Below are 22537 nucleotides of genomic sequence, written 5' to 3'. Positions count from 1 at the left end.
TTACAACACTGTAACTTTTATTCAGTGAATTTTGTATAAATGTGTTTGCGTAAATATTAACTGTCTAGTGCTGGGTACAACTATAATTTGGAAAAAATAAAACCATAACATATAATGTTCTAATTCAGCCAAAACACAAACGAGGGATAATATATTTACAAACTGTATGCATAACTCGATAAATTACTGATATTTTCATCATGAAAAAGATTTTTTTTAATCACAGAACAGAAATTTGCTATTTAAAAAGATAAAATAGAGAAAGAAAAACATTGAGGAACAATGTTTATTTGGAAGGAGTTTGTAACTGTTGGACATTCTCTCTCGTAGACTGTTGACAGACCAAAGGACTGGTATAAGACAATGTTTAAGCAAATTCACATGGTGCACAAGCCGGGTATGTATGTTCTTCTGTGTTCTGATCAGGTCCTACTGGGTGGAAGGATGTATATGTAAACTCTCCTTTAGTACAGTTTTGGTTCATGCAAAATGACAAGACCCTAGCAAACCCCATGGCCCTCACTCTTTTCAATCTCCCTACTTATATCACCCCTCAAATCACAGACACCGTGCTCCTGCCGCACTCAGGATCTGCCAAGAAGCCTTTTATAAGACGACCTGAAGGAGTGCCAGGTGCTCTGGTCTCTTCCCTTCGTCCTTTCTGATCCACAGTCTAAACCTGCGTGGCACGTCGTCTGCTTAGACAGATTCATTAATCCTCTGTCCACACATGTCTGCTCCTTAGCGATAAAGACAGTGAGCATAGATAGGTAGGTCTCACTGAATTGACAAGAGATATTTCAAGCATTTACTAAAGGAAATTCATGATCCAAACGAAAAGGCTACCTGGGGAGCGAGGTAAAGTTTCCGGTCTTGTATACTGTGAAGAGGGCAGCCGAGAGAATGTGTTACAAACAAGAAAGATCAAATCTCAGAGGCCTAGCAAGAAAACAATATGTGGATTTTTTTAAAAACGGTGTTATGACCCAGGCAAAATACTTCGGTTGTCTAGCAAATTTCTGTTGTTTCTCTGAAGTTCTGCTGTCTTGTTATGCTATGGTAACCAAATATGTATTACCATAATATTTATGTTTCATTTTCTAGATGATGACACAGACATGTATAATACTCCTTATACATATAATGCAGGTAGGACGGGTTTCCTTGCTTGCAATGAATATTTTAGGCCCTGCAATGCTTGGAAAAAGTTCGCACTTTTTTTTTTTTTTTTTTTACCACTGTTTGAGTGCATGTCTTCAGTTTACACAATCAGAAGAATGCTTTTTTCTTCTTTTCTCACAGCATGCATAACAAAAAGATTGATCTTTTTCATGGAGATGAGAACTAATACTGTTTTAACTCATTCATTCTTACTGTTGGTTTATTTTGGGCCCTAGGAATGTTTAACCGAAGTGTGAAGGCCAGCCTGAAAGAATGTACTATAACAACTGGAAGGGAGGGAAGGGGGAGGGGCCATACAAAATAAGATAAAGATCTCTTTTTATCAGTGGAGAGAGTGATTACTATTGTGTAAGATCTTTCAGATACCCTTCACAAAAACAAGTCAAGCAAAGTATTTTGTGACCTTGTCTATGCTTTTGCTCCAAAATGCAACCATTCATTCAAGAAGTTTTTTAAAATCCCGCTTTGTCTGGACACTTTTCTGACTCACAGTTGCCAATGGTCATGACAGAATGACTTCAGTTCCAGGCATTTTTACTTGTATTCGAGTGCATTGTTATCTTGTGAACTGGTTGCAGGCCGGAGTGACGAACCCCTAGAAAATGTTTCTTGGCATCGTCATCACTTTCTCCAAAATGTCACATCAGGGGATCCCACACAGGGCTTCCTATCCCAGCTCAGCTTTAGACACAGCATCTGTTTTCCTTTCTTTAGAGTAGGCTCTGAGGATCAGTCTCACCTTCCTTTAAGTAGCTGCACCCTCACTAGGGGTCCCCTTGCCAGCCTGGCCTCAGAACTGCAGAGGTTCTCCCCTCCCCTCAGGCGATTCGTGATTGACACCTGAATACCACCACACAGGCCCTTTAATTTTTACGGGTTCTGCTACTAGGCTCCAAAGACAAAGAGATGGAAAACAAAACAAAACAAAACAAAAAAACAAAACGAACCGAGTAGGACAGGCAAACAAGTGACAAGACCTCTGGTTTTCTGTCCTCGTTCTGCCAGATGATAGATAGCAGGAGGCCCACTAAGACGTTTCTTCAATTTTTACTCCTGGCCACAGGTACTCCAGACTCACCTCTTGTGTTTAGCTTGTAAAATAAAAAATTCAACTGAGTAAAATTTAAAGATCTCATTCGCTTTATTCAGCAATTCATGAATTAGGCAACATCCAGTATAGAAAGGAGCTGCGGGGAGCTGTGCAAAATGAAAGACTTTAATGGCAAAAGGGAGCAAGAACAAGGAAGTTATATACTAGGCAAAAAAGCAGACCGGTTATTGCAAGGTCACTTTCCTTTAGGAGTTGGCTGGGGTCTATCAGGCGGATGACCTAACTAGTGCTGATCAGGCCATTCCTGATTGACTGGTTTGAGACTCTATTTCTGGGAGAGGCCTAACTGTAGTTAAGTTTGGCGACATGGGGCTTAGCATGAGCAGCTCCACTGGGGGCCTTCGTCCTGTTTTTAACAAGCCCGAAGTCTGACCGTTAAACAGTAAGGCAAAACAGAAAGTGCAGACATTGTCTCTTTTTATTTGTCGTGGCAATTTGCATGGAACTTCAGGAGAAGCAAATGAGTGAAAATAGACTTAGCTCAAAAGACTGAGATTGCAGGAAATTGAGAATTTTTGTAATTATTTTTAATATTGAAATTTTGCATTCATTAGTAATTAGGAAATTGAACAGTAGTTATGTACAAACTTGTAGAGCCCTTCGAGAGTTTTACCATTTAATCAGTAGACAAAGCGATTACAACTAGTCTCCCTTTCTACTAACTCTGCATCCTGCTTTTTCTGCCTTTTTTCTGTGTGCCATCTCTGCTACCCTTTTCCTCTAACCTCTCAAACCAATCCTTCGGAATTCACTCATCGGTTTCATAATATCTTCTGACCAATCTATCATCTTCTAAGATCCTTTAATCCCTATTATATGTTTTCCACATTTGGCCTTTATTGTGTTACCAATTATTTTCATAGTTCTGTTGTGTCTTATATCCCAGATACGCTCTAAGCTTATTAAGAGTTTCTGTTTCCTTGAGTCTTGAACAGCACATGTATAATTTTCTCAATATTTTATTTCATTGCAATTAACATGTCAATTACAACATGTAAATCAGAAGTTTTAAAGTAATAGAAGGTATTCAGAAAGAGTTCTATAAAATACTTTTAATCTACCTCTGAAATTTTAACTGTCATTAGTTTATGTTATCTAGGAGGATATTTGCTGAGTACCTGTAAGTTATTCCTAGTATCAATCTGAATTATTACTAATTCCAGAATAATTAATGAAGATTTACTGTAATCAATGCTTATGTATAGAATACAGTAATAACACATTAATATAGTAATGCATATTAATAAATTAATAAAATCATACTGCCCAATGCATGCGTTATGAATATGCTTATTGATTATAAATTGAATAAAATCACTGGGTATTTTATGGGATACAAATAATTTATAAAGCACTTTTAAAATGTTATTTGCTCCTGTTTTGTTGTGTTGTGTTTGTTTTTCATGATAGGCCTGTACAACTCACCCTACAGTGCTCAGTCACATCCTGCTGCAAAGACCCAGACCTACAGACCCCTCTCCAAAAGTCACTCGGACAATGGCACAGATGTCATTAAGGATGCCTCCTCCCCTGTCCCTCCCCCACATGTTCCTCCTCCAGTCCCACCACTTCGACCAAGAGATCGGTCTTCAACAGAAAAGTAAGTCATTTCCCCACCCCACCTCCTCGCTAATGGCTTATATTTACCTTAGTATGAAAATAAGACCCCATGACATTCAGTAGAAGAACTGGTGCTTGCTTACCTTACTGAAATGGTATACGTATAATCTTATCAGTCTTATATATACAATCTTGTTAGTCAATACATGTACCATATTGACTTCCTCTGTTGAGATTGTAGTAAACTCTTTCGCAAGTTTGGTTCATAATACAGTGACCTAAGTTAGACCTGATATAACCTGTGCACAATCTCTACTTTTTGATCAATAAATGCATATAAGAAGACAAAAAGAAATAATTAACACGTACTCCCTTCGGCACAGCAGGTCAGAGACTATGCAGTTAATTTTCAGTTTCCTCAGATTTGAAATGTTAGGTCTATTAATAATTTAAAAGTTCCTTCTGATATGCAAAAATATCTTTTTAAGAGTAGGAAGTTTATTCATAAAAAATAAATAAGACATTAGCTAATAAGTGTCTATCTGTGACTCATTTCCACTAGCTTTTTGAGCTGATGTTAATTTTCATTTCCCCACTAAAATATTTTTAGGGAAACCATTCCCACAAAAATAAAAATTTATAAATACACTTTTATTGTGTCATTTTAAAATTAAGATTATGACTAATAATCCTACTTACAGGTAACCTTTATTGAGAGTTTGCTATGAGCTGAGCATTAGGCGAGCATTAGTACAGGCCTATCATGAAAAACAAACACAACACAACAAAACAGGAGCAAATAACATCATTTAATTCTGAGAACAACCCAATGGGATATGTTTTATTTGAAACCCCTTTAAGAGAGAAAGAAATTGTGACTCAGAAAATTAAAGTAACTTGCTCAGCTCATATAGCTAGTATGCCTAAGCCAGGATTCAAACTCAGCTCTGACTGATGTTGTAGCTCATGCTATACTGGCAATTAATTAATAAGGGTATAAGAATTATTCCACATTAATGCTGTTTATTAAGCATTCATCTATCATACCCATCTCAAAAATATTATATTCAACACCTTATTGTACCATTAAGAGTAACCTATGATCACATAGCATATAAGATACCACGAAAATTGATACACAGCATACTTGAAGAAATTCTCATTTTAATAACAATCGCCTCATGATTATATGTTTAGAAGTGTGATGTCTTAACTGTGAGAAATACTTGTTTAAATACAAAATGGTATCTCTGCCATAAAAAAGAACTAAATTAACTCAAATGTAAATGTATTATTTGCCCTATTTGTTCAGTAAAAATAAATCTCATTAAAAAAAATAATCGCTTAAAAATGTCTAGATAGCTTTCGTATATATTGTCTCATGTTGTGCTCATAAAACCTCTGCTGAATATTGCTTATCAATGTACTAGAAAGCCAGCACTTGCCTCTCATTCTCCTGTCCCTCAGAGCACTTCTATTTCTAACATGCCATGAAGTCAAAATTCCATCCCATTCCACGGGCCAGAATTCTCCCACATATAGTCAGAAAATCCTTCTTCTTCAAAAGGGATCCTCCTCGAGGAAGCCTTCTTTAGCCCCAGCTACTTAAAAAGCTTTACTTTCCAAATCCCTGTCTTTGAGGGCCTCTTGAAGGATATTAGTTCAGGGAGAAAAATTTGATTCCAAGATCTCCCATGCAATGGGATAGATGCCTGACTCTTGTTTTTCAAAGATGACACCAAAGGAGGATCCCCCATCCCCACAGCCTGCTCCTGTGGATGGCAACCCAAGCGATACCTTTGTACTTTTCACAAAGTATGATGCCATTTACAAGATAAACAAGATCAAACACGACGTGTACATTACTCCTTGTCACTTTGAGTTAAGGATGCCAGGTCACAGAGCACTGGGATAAACTCACATGACTTAATGGAGCGTATCCACCACTTTCTCTAAACACGAACATATTCAGCTGTCAAAGTGTACAGCCCGAAGGTTTATGAGCAGATCACTGGCTGTGTATGTACAAACCCCTTGTGTGAGTGTTCGAACCAGCAAGAAGAAAATCATTGTATGCGGGGGGAAAACAGAGGAAAACATAATGTAAAATAAAAGAAACAGCTCTCCTTAAATCATTTATGTAAAATAAAACATAAATGTGGTATTTTTGGCAGATTAACTTTTAATCCTGAGAGACTTAAAAAAAAAATCTATACTAAAATTAACTTTGAAAACAGCGAGTAGTGATATACAACTGCTTTAAGCACAGAGAATTATTTTCACGTGTAATTTGTTGGTTATTTCTAGGCATGACTGGGATCCTCCAGACAGAAAAGTGGACACAAGAAAATTTCGTTCTGAGCCAAGAAGTATTTTTGAATATGAACCTGGAAAGTCATCAATTCTGCAGCATGAAAGACCAGTAAGCACTTGTCATTAAACAGAACGCCAGTTCTCTAGACTTCCTGGGTTCCCAAATAAACCTGAATTTCACATGATTTAGCAATTTTTGTCACAAAGGTAATTTATTTATCTGACATTATTTAGAAATCATGTTTATTTTGTATCATGATTTGTGCATCTTGTCTCAGAATTAAAGATGCACGCTCTAATATATTGTTCTTGCAGGCCAAACATAAGACTTATTTGCATATAACTGTAGCTGTGCCTAATCATAGCCCTGAGTTTAATTTAAAAAAAAAAAACAAAACACACTCATAAATGAAACACTTAAGTGCTAGTCTACATTGCTAACGAGAAAAATCATTCGCTAATCTGTCCGACACAAGTGGACCCAGGCAGTTCCATCCCTTTGGTTCCATATAGGTTTCTTAATATTTCTTTGGCTTAAGGGGAAATTTTTCAAATTTTTTATTTTTTATTTTTTATAACAAGCTGTTTTAATGGATTCTTATTAAATCCCTCTCAGGTTACCAAGCCTCAAGCTTCCTGATTGATTGTCAATCTAATGGATCAAGATTATGTTTAACTTTACAGTATTTTTTCCAATTATTTACTTTAATTATATGCAAACAAAAAGATATGTAAATTGAAAAATAACCATTTGCTTCCCCAAGGCGCAATTTAACAAATCCGTTCTTCCTTGGCCCTCTTTGTTTTTATGTCCCGGTCCTCCTTTCTGAGTCTTGTTTTCCCTCCTTGATCAGTGCCCTCAGCATCTCTTTGAAACTATAATTCCTCTGCATCCTCATCAAAAATCTGCTTCTAGAGAAACAATTGGTGTCATTTTCAATTTACTCTCGGTCTTGTCTTAACAGAATTTTAGGTGTCAGTGAAATAAGAAAAAGAGTTTTCTTTGTTAGTTCCTTTAAGAGCATCCAAGAAACCACATTATCATACATGCAAGGCCGGCCCTGAAATTTGATTAGACACCCTCACCTCACCACACCCAACATGAGAGTCCTTGATTTAGTTTTTTAAACCCTGTATTTATGGTTATGTTCTTGAGAAACATGTTCAAAAACCTTATAATTGCATAATTCATATATGATATTTATCTAAGCCTTCTTTGCCTTTCTTCGAATAACTCATATCTTTTAGAGTAACAGAACTTCAACAGAAAAACTGAAAGAAAAAAAAGGAACATCACCGATTTGCAGGCTCTGTTGCAAACTTATAACCCATTTACCAGGTTATATGGTTGAATATCATGATACTTTGAAATTTTTAGTACGAGAATCGAGTGAACCACGATGTCACCATTGCGTAAAATTGAAAATAGCAAACTGATTGTGCAAAAATAATGAGTCTCAGATTTAAATGTAAATAACAAAACTTTAATGATCATTCTAAAAATTTATGATGCTCTTAGGATAATGAATGTTGTAATTGTATTGGAATGCTTTGGTAGCTGTGATGTCAGGAAACAGGATTGATTTTAGAAGCTTTCCCATCAGGACATTTCTGTTGTTTACTCATTCAACAAAATTTATTGAGCACCATCTATGGCCAGGCATTGTATTAGGTGCTAGGGACGATAGTGAACGGGACACATTCTCTGCCTCGAGGAACTTTGAGTCTACCATTTAATGGACATGCAGGGCTAGACTTGCATTTGCGTGAAGTGGACCACCTCTTTTATGGTTAAAACATTGGCACACCTAACTAATCCTCCTTTTGCCCCTTCAAGAGTTCGTTCATGAGCCCTGTCATTGTGACTGACATTATTAACCCACATTATTCATGTCTTTGGGATAAAGCTTTGGAGGCTTCTAGTTTAAAAACAGCAATAATAATAATAGCAATAACAGTAGTTATAAATCTTTATTGAGCACTTACTATGTGCCAGGCTCTATAATTGGTAATTTATGCCTTATTCTTTTGTAATGATTCCAACAACCCTATGAAGGAGATATATGGCATTCCCATTTTGCAGATGAAGAGACTGAAGCACACATTCAGTGGCTTTGCTCTGGATCACATAGCTGATGGGTGTTGGGGCTGGGTGTTGGAGCTAGGCATTGAGCCCAAGCAGACCCATGCCTAGTGCACTTAATCACCACTATACTGCCACGCCACCATGATTAGCTGAGTAGAAAACACATTTAGCTAGTAGTCATCATCACCTTAGTTAGTTTATTTGATTATTTTTGAAGTATAAGTTAGTTTGCTTACCTGCTAATTTATAATATATTAGTGTACTTGATTTATTTAACCAGGAACCTGGACCCTGAGTAATTAAGACACAAGACCAGTATGTTTAACTAGTTCTAAGAAGAATTAAAAGAACTGGAGTATGGGTATTGCTAGAGATCCAGGTACAGATGAGTGTCTGCAGCCACAGGAAAGGAGCAGTGGAAGGGATCTAAATACTTGGAAGGAAACGAGAATGGATATCTTATTAAGAATCAAAACTTTTATCCTTTCTAAACAATTTTGCTGAGGACCAGTATTATGTAAAATGATTTGAGCTAGTCCTCTGCATCATTTTGGCCAGGCTTTTTATTATAGGACTAGGTGATTATCTTCTTGTTGTTGTCAACCTTGAATTCATTCTGGTTGCCACAGTGAGTGGGTGAAGTTGGTGAGACTAAATCCTCCCCTGTTCTGTAGCTAAATCTCTGAAGTCTATACATTTCTAGTGACAAAAAGCACAGTGTGTCTCTGTCAAAGTACCCACGAGGGATTTGACTCACCGCCATTAGTAACTATAGTTCACTAATTCCATGATTCCTTGGGGCAGAGGAGGTCGGGGGGTGCAGTACTGTTTGCATAAAAATCCTTCCCCAGACTCTGGCCAAAAGGATCTCTTTCCTCCTTAGAAAACAATGGAATATGTGTTTATGTTCTTTAACATGAAAGTAAAAGTGAATGCAATTTTTTAAAATGCATAGATATTCATTTGACTATAAGTTGAGAAATGTTGATTAAATGGTCTTTATGCTTGATCTAGAAAAGTAACTTGCAGTCACCAGGAATTTATCTTTAACTGACATGAACCACAATTTATTCTATGAGACACTCGTACAAACTCTCTACTGGGATAATAATTAATAGAAATTTTACATCCATCTGGATTGTATAAGTTTATAGTGAGTCACATTAAAATAAAATAAATTTAAATAAAGCATGTATTTAGGACCCCTCTATGCTTGATAAAATAGAAAATAGTATGACGATGGTACCTTTCTCAGTAATAATTAAACCAGCGCATAATGATAAAAGCAAAAAGAAACAATCGTTGAAAACACTGCAGAGTTAAAATGCAATTTAAACTCTTAGTGAACTTAAGCTCATCATTGAAGACTGTCTCTCAAGGCATAAGCTATAAAAGTTTTGAATTTCATCTGATGATTTGAACCATAAAAGATTACTCCAACTAACAATATATGTGGCATTTATTATGGCACCTCGACAAATATAAAACATAGTAGCCCATGCCGTGAAAGCTTAAACATTTAATTAGCATAAATTTTAAAGAACCAAATCATATTGACACTTCTTTTTTCTAGAACAACATATAGAAATTACATTCCTGCAATGAGAATACTGAGAACAGAATTTTTATAACCTGAAAAGCAATAAAATGTTTTAAAACTGTAGAAAACATAAAAACTTTAAAAATTGTTTGCACATTGGTTGCCTTTAAATAAGAATCATGTGTGATTTTTAGTTTTAAATTTTCTTAAGCATTTTCTCTTGCACTGATGACACATTAGTGTTAAGCCAAGTTTTTTTGGTTTTTCAAAATGAGAAGAGATCAAAAAAGGTTAGAGAGATGGACAAGAGTATCTCTGCTCTTTTATTGTCTTTTATGAGCAAATAGAGTAAAGCATAATCGTGCTTCCTAAATGAGTTTCTGAGTGTTAATATTTGTTATACAACTCAAAGGTACTTTCAAATTACACATCCAAAGTGCTGAGTTAGTGGGATTATGAGTATTCATACATGTCTGTTGACTGACCATCTGTATGCATATCACTGACTATTGTGAGGCCTCTGTGTACCTTAGCAGTGGATCTAGGTTGCTACATAATACATTTAATTGTTGCATGACTAAATAGGTCAGCCACAGCAAAGAGGAAATTCTAGTTCTGCCACTTACAGTTTCTTTACCATAAAGTCTCTGCTCAAGCGTGTACCTTTCATTACATTCCAAAATTATAGACAATTATCAATTATCATTGTTTTGGGCATTTTCTCTGCTATTTTCAACTGGCATGGATTCTAGAAAGCTGCCCATTGCGACTATAAGTTGAATTTTTATTCTATTTTAACCTACAAAATCATAATTCATGGAAAATTGCCATTCTAAGATATGGAACAGGATGATATTCTGTTCCCTTTTCCATATTCTATAATAGAAATATATTTCTATAAATCAGGATTTAGTATATCTTTTTGTTATATAATTTCTTAAGGTAGATGTCAAAGTAAACTTGTAACCACTGGTAAATATAGTTAGTTGTTTAGTAAATTTGCTGCCCTCTGCTGTTCAAAATGTTTTTTAAATAAATTTGTTTCCTAAGAAATTTTTGTCTCCCCTTGGCAAAACAAAATACCATACTTGAAAGTAGAGATTATAAAATCAAGAATTAATAATATTTTAAGTATATAACATTAGCAACAATGAGATTTTAAAAAGCCAAAGATTACTTTTGCTGTGGAAGAAGTAACAGGCCTCTATAGACAGAATAAAATTTACTGAAAAATTCTCTCTAATGTCACCCTAAAAATTAGCTCCAGCCGAACTATTCCATGAAATGGTTATACACTATAGACATTATTTAAATAATTGGAAAAAAAACAATATTTCAGTAATATCAAAGTCTCAATTAGTACATTTGCACTCCTGAATCAAATGTAACTTGGATCAAGTTTTAAATTAAAAGGAAAATGGTAAATTAGTTACCTGAATATTTTCTATTAATTTCACATCACTTCTGAAATGTAAATTAAATATAATATTGTCATAGATAAGAGGAAATAGCTCGAGATTCCTGCAACATTTGCGCTACTAATTATAAGATGTTTTCCATGATGATCTAACAGTACAGCAAAATAATATTTTAAAAGAAAGAGAAAGATAATCTCAATACCAAAACACCATTGTGATCTTTCACATAGGTTCGTGTTTTGTTACTGAACTTGTCCAGACACAGGCTTTGTGGTACCATGTAACTGTTGTTCAAGCATACGGTCATATTCTGTTCTTATTACTTAGTGTCCTTTTATGAACCTTTTCCAGAGTTACTACACAAGTCTGTCACAATCACCACACACATTGGATAACTGAGACCTTTTCAACATTTTGTTATGATGCCTCCACTTTTCTATCACTGTCTGTAGCTACCATTATAATCTCATTATAAAATATTGAAATAAAAAGCACATCTTAAAAATATTTTGGATATAATTATTAAATACAGGCTGTATATTATTAACAAAACTGTTGGGAATGCAAGATGTCGATAAAATACTTGGACAAGCTAATGTCAAAATAATGGTTTTTGTTTGAATACGGACTACCTCAAAGCACCCAATGTTACAAAGAATATGTCCTCTCCTGGCCAAGGGAATGGCGCTTAGGGAACTGGGGGGCTTTTATGCCAGACTGGAAACACTACTATCCAATTGCACCTATACGTAGTACTTTAAACATTCATTTTTTAATAGAAAATCAGTGGCCCAAATCAGTATGGTCAGGCATGTATTAAGTGTCTGTTTTTTCTATTACTGGAGTAATGGTATGTAGTTTCTCAAACTGTTTATATTAAACTCCTAGTTTTCCTATTTCAATATAATATTGAGAAACCACCGGAGGGGAGCAAATCCATTATAAAAATTGGCTTCCCCTCTATGTTAGCGTGTCAAGCAAACCAGAATGGAATTTTCTTCTTCACCCTCTCCCCAACCTTTAGCCACCCACAGAACTGTGAAAAAGCTAACCCCATCCAAATCCATTTCTCTAGCTCTAGGCAAACAGGTAGAAGGTGATATTTAGGATATCTTATAAAAGGGGATCTTTCTTTCTGAGAGGCTCCTTGTCTTCACGTCTTTTCAGTGGTCCGGACCATTTCTAAATTATCTGGGTCCCCAAGGGACATTTAACTTTTCTGAAATGTTCCCTCCCGCCTTGCCTAAGGCAGGGCACAAAGCACTGCTAGCTGGTGTCCCTCAAGAACCTCTGTGTAATGAATCAGTTTTTCCTTCACCCCTCTTTTTTCCAGCCCCCTCTCCCAACAACTCCGACACCTGTTGCAAGGGAACCCGGCCGGAAGCCTATTTCTATTTCACCATATGGAGAAGTCACTGGTAGCCCCTCCCCTCCGCCCAGGAGTGGCATCCCCACACCAAGCCCGACACCCCGGCTCTCTCTCCCATCTGGGTGAGCTCCTTCCTTCTTTCACTTACATAGTGCCTGTTGGGAAGTTCAGGTATAGCCTTTGTTCTTCGGAGGCTAGGAGACGAAGAGAAGCTGGCTATTCACCACCACCCCCACCTTGCTGCCCCTTTTCTTTCTCACCTACATCCCAGGTTCTTCATGCCAATCGACCTCTAACAGCCTCCCAGCACCTCTCACTCCTCTCACCACCTGAACCTCTCCCCACCTTCCCCTCCCACCCCCCCGGACTCTCCATATGCCAGCACCAGAGCACAAATTCTACGTCTGCAGACTGCAGACTTACCTGCTGGGACCAATGAAGGAGGGGCAATGGAGTATCCCACACAGAAGAGCTACTTGGTGACAGAGTTGAGCCTGTTTTAATACTCCGGTGTGCTATCAGTGCTCATTCTTACAGTCACAGACAGCTTTTCATTGTTTATGCATCAAGCTAAGGAGAAAAGCAGAAATGGTGGACAGAGGAAAAACTAGGGGCCTAAGAGATGTCATCGAAGCTCATCTTCATATCCTAATTTTACTCATTTTACTTTACTTCCTTTGTTCTCTCCGGCTGAGATTTGTTGGATGAGAGTGGGTGCATGTTTGCGTGTGAATGCGTGTGTGTGTTTTCATACCACACAGCGTTTCCCTCACTTAGCTCAGTGTGCCTTTTCCTTCCCTTTTCCTTCACGTCTGCTCCAGACTGATCGCATACATCCAGATGACATAGATTTAGAAAATGAGCCCTGGTATAAATTCTTTTCAGAACTGGAATTTGGACGCCCGGTAAGTGAGGCTAGACTATTAATATAAGAAAATTAGGAGAATGTTGTTTGATTTATAAAACATACCATTATCAGAAGAGATAGGTGTCATTTAGAGAACAAAAGCTGAATGTGTACTATATACACAAATTTGGTACAGCTCAGCCCAAAGTCACTTCTGTACCAAGTGTTTAAATGTGCTCAGACACTTCCTATATAGTTTTTCTTTACCTCCAAATCATGCATTAGGATTACTTTATGTTTAAGCAAATTCAAAATGTTGAGATAGTTTCCATCCTAGAATAGTCAATTATTACAGATTTATACATTTTTTGTTTGTTTGTTTACAGTCCTTTTTGGTCTAGTTTAATCAGAAGAGCACTGTGACATTTATAAGAATTACCATTATTATAGCTCCCAGTTGCAGAAGACTCACCCAGAACCTGGAGAGTACTGGGTTTTGTACTCATTTTCTCAGTGAGTCTTCACACTGCCCCTCCACTAAGAAGAAACCAGAGACCGGAGAGGTTAAGTTTGCCCGAGATAGTAAGCTGCAGAGTCAGATGTAAAGGCCAGGCCTATCAAACAAACAAACAAACAAACAAATAAAACCTCTAGGCAATTCCCACTATAACATATGCTAGAGTATTTCCACAATAAAATACCTCATTTACTCTCAGGGATGTATGCAAAAGGAAAAATAAGGAAACCCTGTGTGGGCCTTGATTTCTAGTTTTAATACTGAAAGCCACCATGATACCTCTGGTCCCCAAACCCCCACCAAAGGTGTACCTTATGAGAATTCCTTAGCCTATTTGGCATAAAGAGTCAACCCAGGCCTCAAATAATGATTTTCTTTATTAACTCAAGTCGTGGGAGGAACTCTATCTACCAACAGTAGTAAATTTGAGCAGTGTCAGTTAACATATCTTTTATACTCTTACTGAGTGTTTCTGAATTTTAAACTCTCAAAGAACATACGGATTACACTCTATAGAATTTTATTAAAGATCAGAGAGTACAATCTTTCTTTTACCATATCATAGACTGATTCATATACTCGTATACTAAACCACATACTTTATACTGGGTGGTTAGATTAGTCCTTTTTGTTCATTAAAATGCAAAGGAGACTTGGTTAGATTCATTATCTTACTGAACTGGACCAAAAGCGACTGTAAATGAACATAACCAAAGATTTTTTCCCTCAAATTTCTATACCTAATAAGAAGAATAGTTTCTCTCATTTTTTTTCTTCTCTGTATCCAAGTAGTCACAAAAATGTATTTAATTTCAGAGAAAACTCTCTAGCTTTATTTTATATGTATTATTATTGTTGATTAGACAGTTTATAGGGACTATACCAATTTCTGTTCTGAGCCTAAATCACCAGCATTTTTCTATAATCATTTCAGCCACACATGGAAACTCACCAGCATGCTATCCACTTGTTCCTTTAATGTTTCTTTAATATACCTTGCATTCCTCTGTGGCTAGAGACTAGGAGTGCTAATTTGATTTGATGAAATGAGTTTATAAATATACTAATCAAATCACTAGTAATTTTGCCCAGTGCTTGAGAATATTTACGAGCATAGCACTCTTTCTCCTAGACTACCCCATTTTGCTCCATTCGTGTCACTCTTTATGTGTATCTGATGCTGTCAGCACTCAATTTCTAACTGTTGTCACCTTTTCCACATGTTCATTCCTTGCTGCCATTGATTCTCCTCCATTCCATCTCTACACTTCTGCTTATGTGGTGCATCTACACCCAGCCTCCTAAAAAGGCTCTGGACTATGTTCAAGATCATTCTTCTGGTGTTTCCAATGAGGTAAAAAAAAAACAATTATCTCTTTTTCAGATTTCTCTCTTAGGAGCTGTTACTGTGATTCCAAACATCTGTGTTTTACGATTCACTATAGTATCTAAGCTGTTTTTGAAAATCTACCTTTGTATCATTGGGGCGTATCCAGTATCATTCCTTGGACATTAATTGTACCAAAGGCATTGGCTCTTTCTTAAACGTAGGTGAAGAATCATTCCAGCTGCATCATTGAGTTGAATTCTTCAGTGAAATCCTAGTATCCAGGAGTGTGAGCACCAAAAATCAAATCACTAGTAGTCTTAGTGCATATATTAGCCACCTGTGTTTTTTTTTTCAATTAGAATTGACAATTAGAGTTATTTTATATTAGTTTCAGGTATACAGTATAGTGATTAAACATTGATATAATTTAAGAAGTGATCCCCCTGGTTGCCTGTTTCAATTAGACTAAAATATTACTAGAAGGCTTCTCAGAGCAGAATGACACTTTAGATTCTTAGACGATCAGATGTTTATGCCCAATATATTCCTAAAATTTATTTTAATTCTTTCAATTTCCCAAATATAATTTGTGGATTTTAGTATTAGATAGAATCAAAATTATGTCTGACAAATAACTAGCACTCATGTCACAAATTCCCAGCTCTACACACTTGACAGAAATTGCTAAATCCTTCCCAATGCTGCAGTCCAGGCAGCCACTCCAATAGATTATATATCACTGGCACATATGATGAACTGTATTTGCCATCTCTGATTGGGGATGCTCATGATAATCTGCTTGGTGAAAAAAAAATTATGCCGGACAATGTAAAATTTTATTTGAATTAGTCAAGGAGAGTACTAAAAAGGCAGAAATAATCCTGTGTCAAAAGCTTTTTATCTTGCTCTTTGCGAAGAAAACTAAAACATTTTGGAAAGCATAATTAGGACTCACTAGTAGACACAAGCAAAAGCAGCTATACAAAAGGCTCCCTGTAGGAATTCTTAGAAGCATCTAGGATGGGAGCAAAGTAAACTGTTTTTTGAACAGAAGTTTCTCTGTGGTCCTAAGGAAATACAAAAACACTTAGTAAATATATTATTTTCAGTGAAAAGTCTTAACTCGGTTAAGTATGTGCAACTAGAAAATAAAACTAATAGGATGCCTGTGCTGCAGGAAGAACTACTGACACATGGTGGTGAAAACTGGAATTGTAGGAACAGTCTCAGGAGGATATACCAAACTTTCTAAAGTTTCAGTTTTAATTCCAAATTATTTATCCTGAGGTATGCATCAGAGTATATGTTAAAGAGAGAAGTGATCAAAATATTTATACATTAAATTAAAAGTAAAATAGAGTAGTCAAAAACATTCTGGGTTACTGAATTCAGTCATTTTTAAAGACATTTTTATAGATCGGCATATAATCTGAAGAAAATCAAATACAGCAAGCAATTCTATTCTTGAGTTTCCTTCACATCTGAAGAAAGGGAATCGTTTCAACATATTAACAACCTAAGAATTTACTTCGGAATTCAATTTAGTCAGATATTTCTCTCAGATATTTTGGTCAAGTATTTCTAGAATATTTTTAAGGCAGTTGGTTCATTAAGAATAGAATTTAGAGATTACCATATCCAAAGCCCTCATTTTTCAGTCAGGAAAAGTAGAGCCCAACGATTTTAGGAAGTAATGTCCAAAATCACATGGTAAAATGGTGGCAAATTAAAAATAAATTACAGATCTCTTAACCTTCACTTCAGGGCAGTTTCCTTTATATCACACTTTTTAGCACTTCCAAGAGATATATTTAGAGCTCAAATCTTTTAGAAAAAATTACTTAATACTATTCTTTGTTAACTACTTATTTCTGTGAAATAAGTTCTAGTATTTAACATTACACAATAATTCTTGGGCTAAAAATAGTAAAAATTTAATTCTATGCATTCTATATTGTTATAGTAGTGGCAATAAAAATCACATGTAAAAGCACTTTGCTAATGGCTAAATTGATTTGCCATTATCAATCAATTAATTGATTCAGAGGGCATGGTATATGATTGATAGCATATTAACTATGTTATTAATTTCACATCATGGTTTTTCAGAGTGTAAAAAATACTCCTATAAGGTACTAGATTCTATCTTAAATAACCTTTTGTAAAACATTTCTGATAAAAATTGTAATTGATTAGACATTACCTTCGCTATTATTTATCAAGTGCCTAGTATATGCCAAGAATAACATATTTTCTTTTTATATATATATTTTTTTATTCATTTGATGTAATTTATATAACTTCAAATTTTACATATTTGACCCTTTACCCCATCTACCTCTCCCCTCCCCCCACCAGATTTTCCCCTCCCCCAGAATAACATATTTTCTAATCCATAAATATAACTGAGAAACAGTATTTAATAAACAACAATTATGGACTTTTAAGCAAAGTTTAATCACAAGATCAATGAACAAAAATGAGTGATTCAATGTCTCCACTTTGTTAAAATAACCTTCGTTTAGATGTGTTAAAATAATAGTAATATGTAAATACTAAGTAGATCATAATAGGTCAAATAGGTTACCTCTTTTTCTGGAGATAATTTCCATTTCAGTATGAGTACCATTCATACAATTATCATACAAGTTTTTCTGTTAGTCATCTATCTAGACTTTTTATTGTTTCCTTATAATTTAATATTAAATCTTTTCCTTTGGGTATACATAAAATCACAAAATCTGTTTCAGTTTATTATGAATTGTGGATACTAACATGAGGAGAAATTATTGTAGTTTCTTAGCCAAAGTCTGAAAAAATTTGTCAGTGTAGAGCCCTCACTTCCTCTGCTACATTTTAATTCATATTACAATTATTATTTAGGGTCATCCCAAGCTGGCAACTCAAAATTTCTGATCATTCTTGGAGTATCCTAAGACTGCTCTGAAATTTATACTTTTTGATGATCAACTGTGGTTTGTGGTTGGGTGTCCCATGAAAGCAACGTTCTGAGGCTCTTTGGTGTTGTTCTTCTGCAAACATGTAGAATTAATGTTTCTAAACTGGAATATAATTACCTAGTTTTTTTTATTTACTTGCTTGTCTTCCTTCTTATTTAATATTTATTTTCTGCCTTTTCAGTGTCCAATTCAGAGTTCAGCGACTTAAAATAATCACACAAATTTATTAGATCAGTAGACTGTTTTTTTTCTAATTTTATATTTGTTGAGAACTTAGAAATCTAAACATTTTTTAGTAACTAAAAATATTAGACTGCGCTTTTCTGTCTAAAATGGAAGAAATATTCTCTTGCAAAGGATGCTTTCGTTGTTTCTGAGCAAGATTCCATTCTCATTCAGTAAGATGAAATTAAATGAAAATGTAAGGGGCTTGTCAAACTGATCTACATAAAGAAGGTCAAAATTATATACTAATAGTTTAATTGGTTAATTGGTGCTAATTTACAAATAGAAACGAAAGTTGTAGAAATAGCTCTTAAAGTGTGGTTTAATTTCCACTAAGCAGGGTTTTTGCACTCTAGTAAAATGTTCCTGTGTAATAGGAACTTAAGATAAAACTTATCAAATTCTGCCTTTCTGACCGACATTTTTAAACTTTCATAGAGAAGAACATTTTCAAATTAGAATTTCAGTTGTTCATCAGACCGCAGCTTATTCGTGATAATTAATCATCGAATCTGACTAAAGCCAAGACTATTTAGTTTCCTTTTTGCTATATATTCTAGACATCATGTCACAACTACTTTCATCTTGCAATGTCACCATTCTAGAGTTCGCTACTGATCCTTCCTTTTCTTTTAGATATTTTACCAATTATTCCAGTAAATGGCCAAGAGAAGTGAAAAATTCTGATGTAACATTTTTATTTAATATCTATTTCCTTGTGCTGTTCAGAACAAAGGATTATGAAAATGGTGTGTACTATAAAAATCCGGAATTATTTACCAATTTGTATTTTCTATTTTTCTTTGTCCCTACAACCGTGGACAACTGAGAGTTGATTTTCTGATGAAAATGTTAATAGTTGACTTTAATCTGTTGGTTCATTAAATCATTTATTTTAAACTAATCCTGAACTTAACTATTTGAAAGATTTAAATCTGTACCTGATTTAAGTACCAGTAGTTTAGTTTAATTCCAAACCAAATTCTGTGGTTTTTATTAAAATGCCACGTCTATGTTGACAGATGAAAGGCATCTCAAGTTCTGCTTAAGTTTTAGGTTTTAAAAATAACACCTGGCAACATGACAAAAGTTTATAAAGATTGAGTGATGACCAAAAATTATTTTTAAAACATCAAATGATTCCTTTATATAGAAAATTTCTATTTGCATGAATGGTCATTGATTTTTTTTTTCTTTTTTTCCCCCAGGCAATGCTTGAGTTGTAGATAATTTGAGTAAAACAGAGAAATATAGTGGAGTATATCAAAAGAGAAAGTAGGTAGGAAGAAAGTAGAAATCAGGTTGCATGATTTCTCTTTGGGAAGACATTTTTTAACAATCATAATAAATGGTATTTTTAATCTCATTTTTTACAATATTCTTTTTAGGATACTTAATTTAATGTTCACAGACAAATTAAGTTTTGCTATGGTAAAAATTTTCATGGTATTATTATTATTCTATTTTAACAGGCCTCCTTGTATCAATCCTCTATAGATAGAAGTCTGGAAAGACCCACTAGGTAAGAATCTTATTACATTATGCAATGAGAATATTCCATACCAGTGGTTTCTTTTTCAGTGAAAGAATAGTGAAATTATGTATTACATGTTTTTTTAAGCATCATACTTTAAGAAGTTTTTATTTTGTTTCTGCATCTTTTAATATGATGATATTCAAGAATATATGAAAATCAAGTGAAATAATTCTGGACTTTACAGACTGAGAAATTCTTCCCTTCACTATCTCCTCTATACCCAGTTTTCTTTTCTTTAAATGGGGATTATAAATATCTAATTTTCAATATTGTTAAATAATGTTTACAATAATATATATTTTTAAAATTATAAGTTATAACATTTTTTCTAAATTATGTTCTACACATATTTGTTCATTATACTTTGACCACAAAAATCAGAAATACTGTTACTACAAATAAATGAGGGCTTACTATATATTAAGTATTCTAAGTACATAAACAAATTCAAACCTTAAGACACCAGTATGAGTTCTATACTGTTATTCCCATTTTATCTCTCAGTAAACTAAAACTTAGGCTCTATAACTTACAAGGTTTACACAGTTGGCAAGGAGCAGACAGACACCGTAGAACTGAACCAAAATAACTTGTAACCACTAGTCCTAACTACATTAAAAATCTGCCAAGTTAATTTCTGTTGGTAGGCTTTAAATATCATACTTTAAAATATTATAGAAATTCAGACACAGTTCAATAGCAAATTGAATAATACAAACTCCCAGCCATACTGTATCATCAACAACAAATATTTATGTAACATTAATTTGCCTTTCTATAGATTTCCATCAGCATAAGCAGAAAACTTTGAAAGTTGAGCCCTTTGTCAATTGGGTTCATGAGTGCCATCCAAGGACGTAGTCACTAAGAAAGGAGTTCCTCCAACCCCTCTTTTTATATCTTTCCCCATCTATATATGCACCTAAAATGTTCGAATTTTGGAGTTATAATCTGACCTGAGGATTTCTGTAAAGACATGCAGACCCTCACATGACATGATAATGACAGCAAAACAAGTCTAGGAGAAGCTGGGGCATTCTCTTTAAAAGACTGCAAACAAATTCTGAGGTCTGGCTCCACCTCTACACCTACAAAGCATGTGTGTTGCATTTGCTCATTTGTAAAACAGTGATAATACTATGGGTTATGTAAGAAACTAATGTCAGTACAGCAAATAGCATACTGCCAGATCATAGGAGCTGATGTGCTGTTGCTGCTGCTTTTGATGTACTTTTATCGAATGATTTGACAGACAGCATGCTGTGTGATGTTTATCTTCACTCACTAATGTTTGCCTTAAATGATACTGTACTCAGACCCAGAGCTATGATAAAAATTTCCTGCCATTATGGACTGTCGACACCATTTAATACGACTGAGTGAAAGGACTCTGCCAGTGTTCAGGGGGAGGGAGTGATGAAGAGGTAGAGCACGGAGGATTTGTATGGCAATGACACTATTCTATATGATACAGTAGTGATGGACACGTGTCATTACACATATGTCAGAACTCGTATGTTCAACAGAAAAGAGGAACCCTGTATAAACTATGGACTTTGGTTACATTTAATAATAACGTATCGGTATGGTTCATCAACTGTAACAATGGCACCACACTAACAGACAATGGCAGTAATAGGCAGAATATACGGGAATCTCTAAACTTTCCTATCATTTTTTTCAGTCACCTAAAACCACTCTTAAAAAAATTAAGTTTATTAATTTTTTAAAGAAATCATTATAAAAAAAATAGTGTTTACTGTCAAGGAACGAATTCTTTAAAGGGCGGTTTGAGGGATGGGGAATAAGAGTTATAACACTGTCACTAGCATATTCCATTGGTCCTTCTGGTTCATGTGTTAGCTTCCTCCAGCACCAACCCAACTGAAGCCAATTCCTTCTTTCAGTTCTGCAAGCCTGGCCAGTGACTTCAGGAAAAGAAGGAAGAGCGAGCCTGCCGTGGGGCAGCCAAGGGGCTTGGGGGAGCCAAGTGCGAGCAGGACGAGCCCAGGCCGGGCAGACCTCCCAGGACCAAGCGCCACCCTGACAAAGTCATTCATTAGTTCTTCTCCTTCTTCCCCATCTAGAGCGAAAGGTAAACAACGATAAACTGAAGTGCAAGCAGTTTACTAGTGTGAGTTTTATCGTAGAGCACACCCTGTGAGAGCTGGTGCAGTGAGTGATAACTATTCGGAGATAATTCGCATTTATAGTTTCAGAAGAGTAGCTTTCTTCCTTAACCCAGGCTAAGTCAGGTTGGTGAGCCACTGGGGTGGCTTAGAGGACTCTATCATCTGTGAGTGCTTATTTTTGTCCACCAAATGTATGTATGTGTGTGTGTGTGTGTGTGTGTGTGTGTGTGTGTGTGTGTGTGTGTGTTTGTGGGGGCAATTCGAACTATCAAATAATATATTGCTAGGCTATCAAAAGATTATATTTATAAACATTTGCAAGTAGTCAAAATTTTCTAATGTAACTATAATGAACAAAATGAATCAAATTTGTAGAATAGAGATTGTAAGTAGCAACAGAGAACATTGTT

At 35.3% G+C, this 22537-nt stretch overlaps 1 protein-coding gene across 1 annotated transcript in view; it reads left to right on the top strand.

Moving 5' to 3' along the window:
• LOC120618456 (sorbin and SH3 domain-containing protein 2-like) overlaps positions 1–22537 on the top strand; it is a 127121-nt gene that overhangs the window by 66234 nt on the left and 38350 nt on the right. Inside the window, 10 exon segments of the mRNA XM_039882685.1 lie at positions 331–397; positions 1105–1149; positions 3704–3893; positions 6161–6275; positions 12544–12673; positions 12676–12701; positions 13401–13484; positions 15241–15297; positions 19931–19980; positions 21903–22090. Coding sequence (XP_039738619.1) covers positions 331–397; positions 1105–1149; positions 3704–3893; positions 6161–6275; positions 12544–12673; positions 12676–12701; positions 13401–13484; positions 15241–15297; positions 19931–19980; positions 21903–22090 — 952 coding nt within the window.

Source organism: Pteropus medius, unplaced genomic scaffold (assembly GCF_902729225.1).
Source record: "Pteropus medius unplaced genomic scaffold, Ma_sr-lr_union100, whole genome shotgun sequence".
Taxonomy (NCBI): Eukaryota; Metazoa; Chordata; class Mammalia; order Chiroptera; family Pteropodidae; genus Pteropus; species Pteropus medius.
The sequence above is the reverse complement of the archived record's forward strand: the minus strand, read 5'-3'. Positions and strand labels throughout refer to the sequence as shown.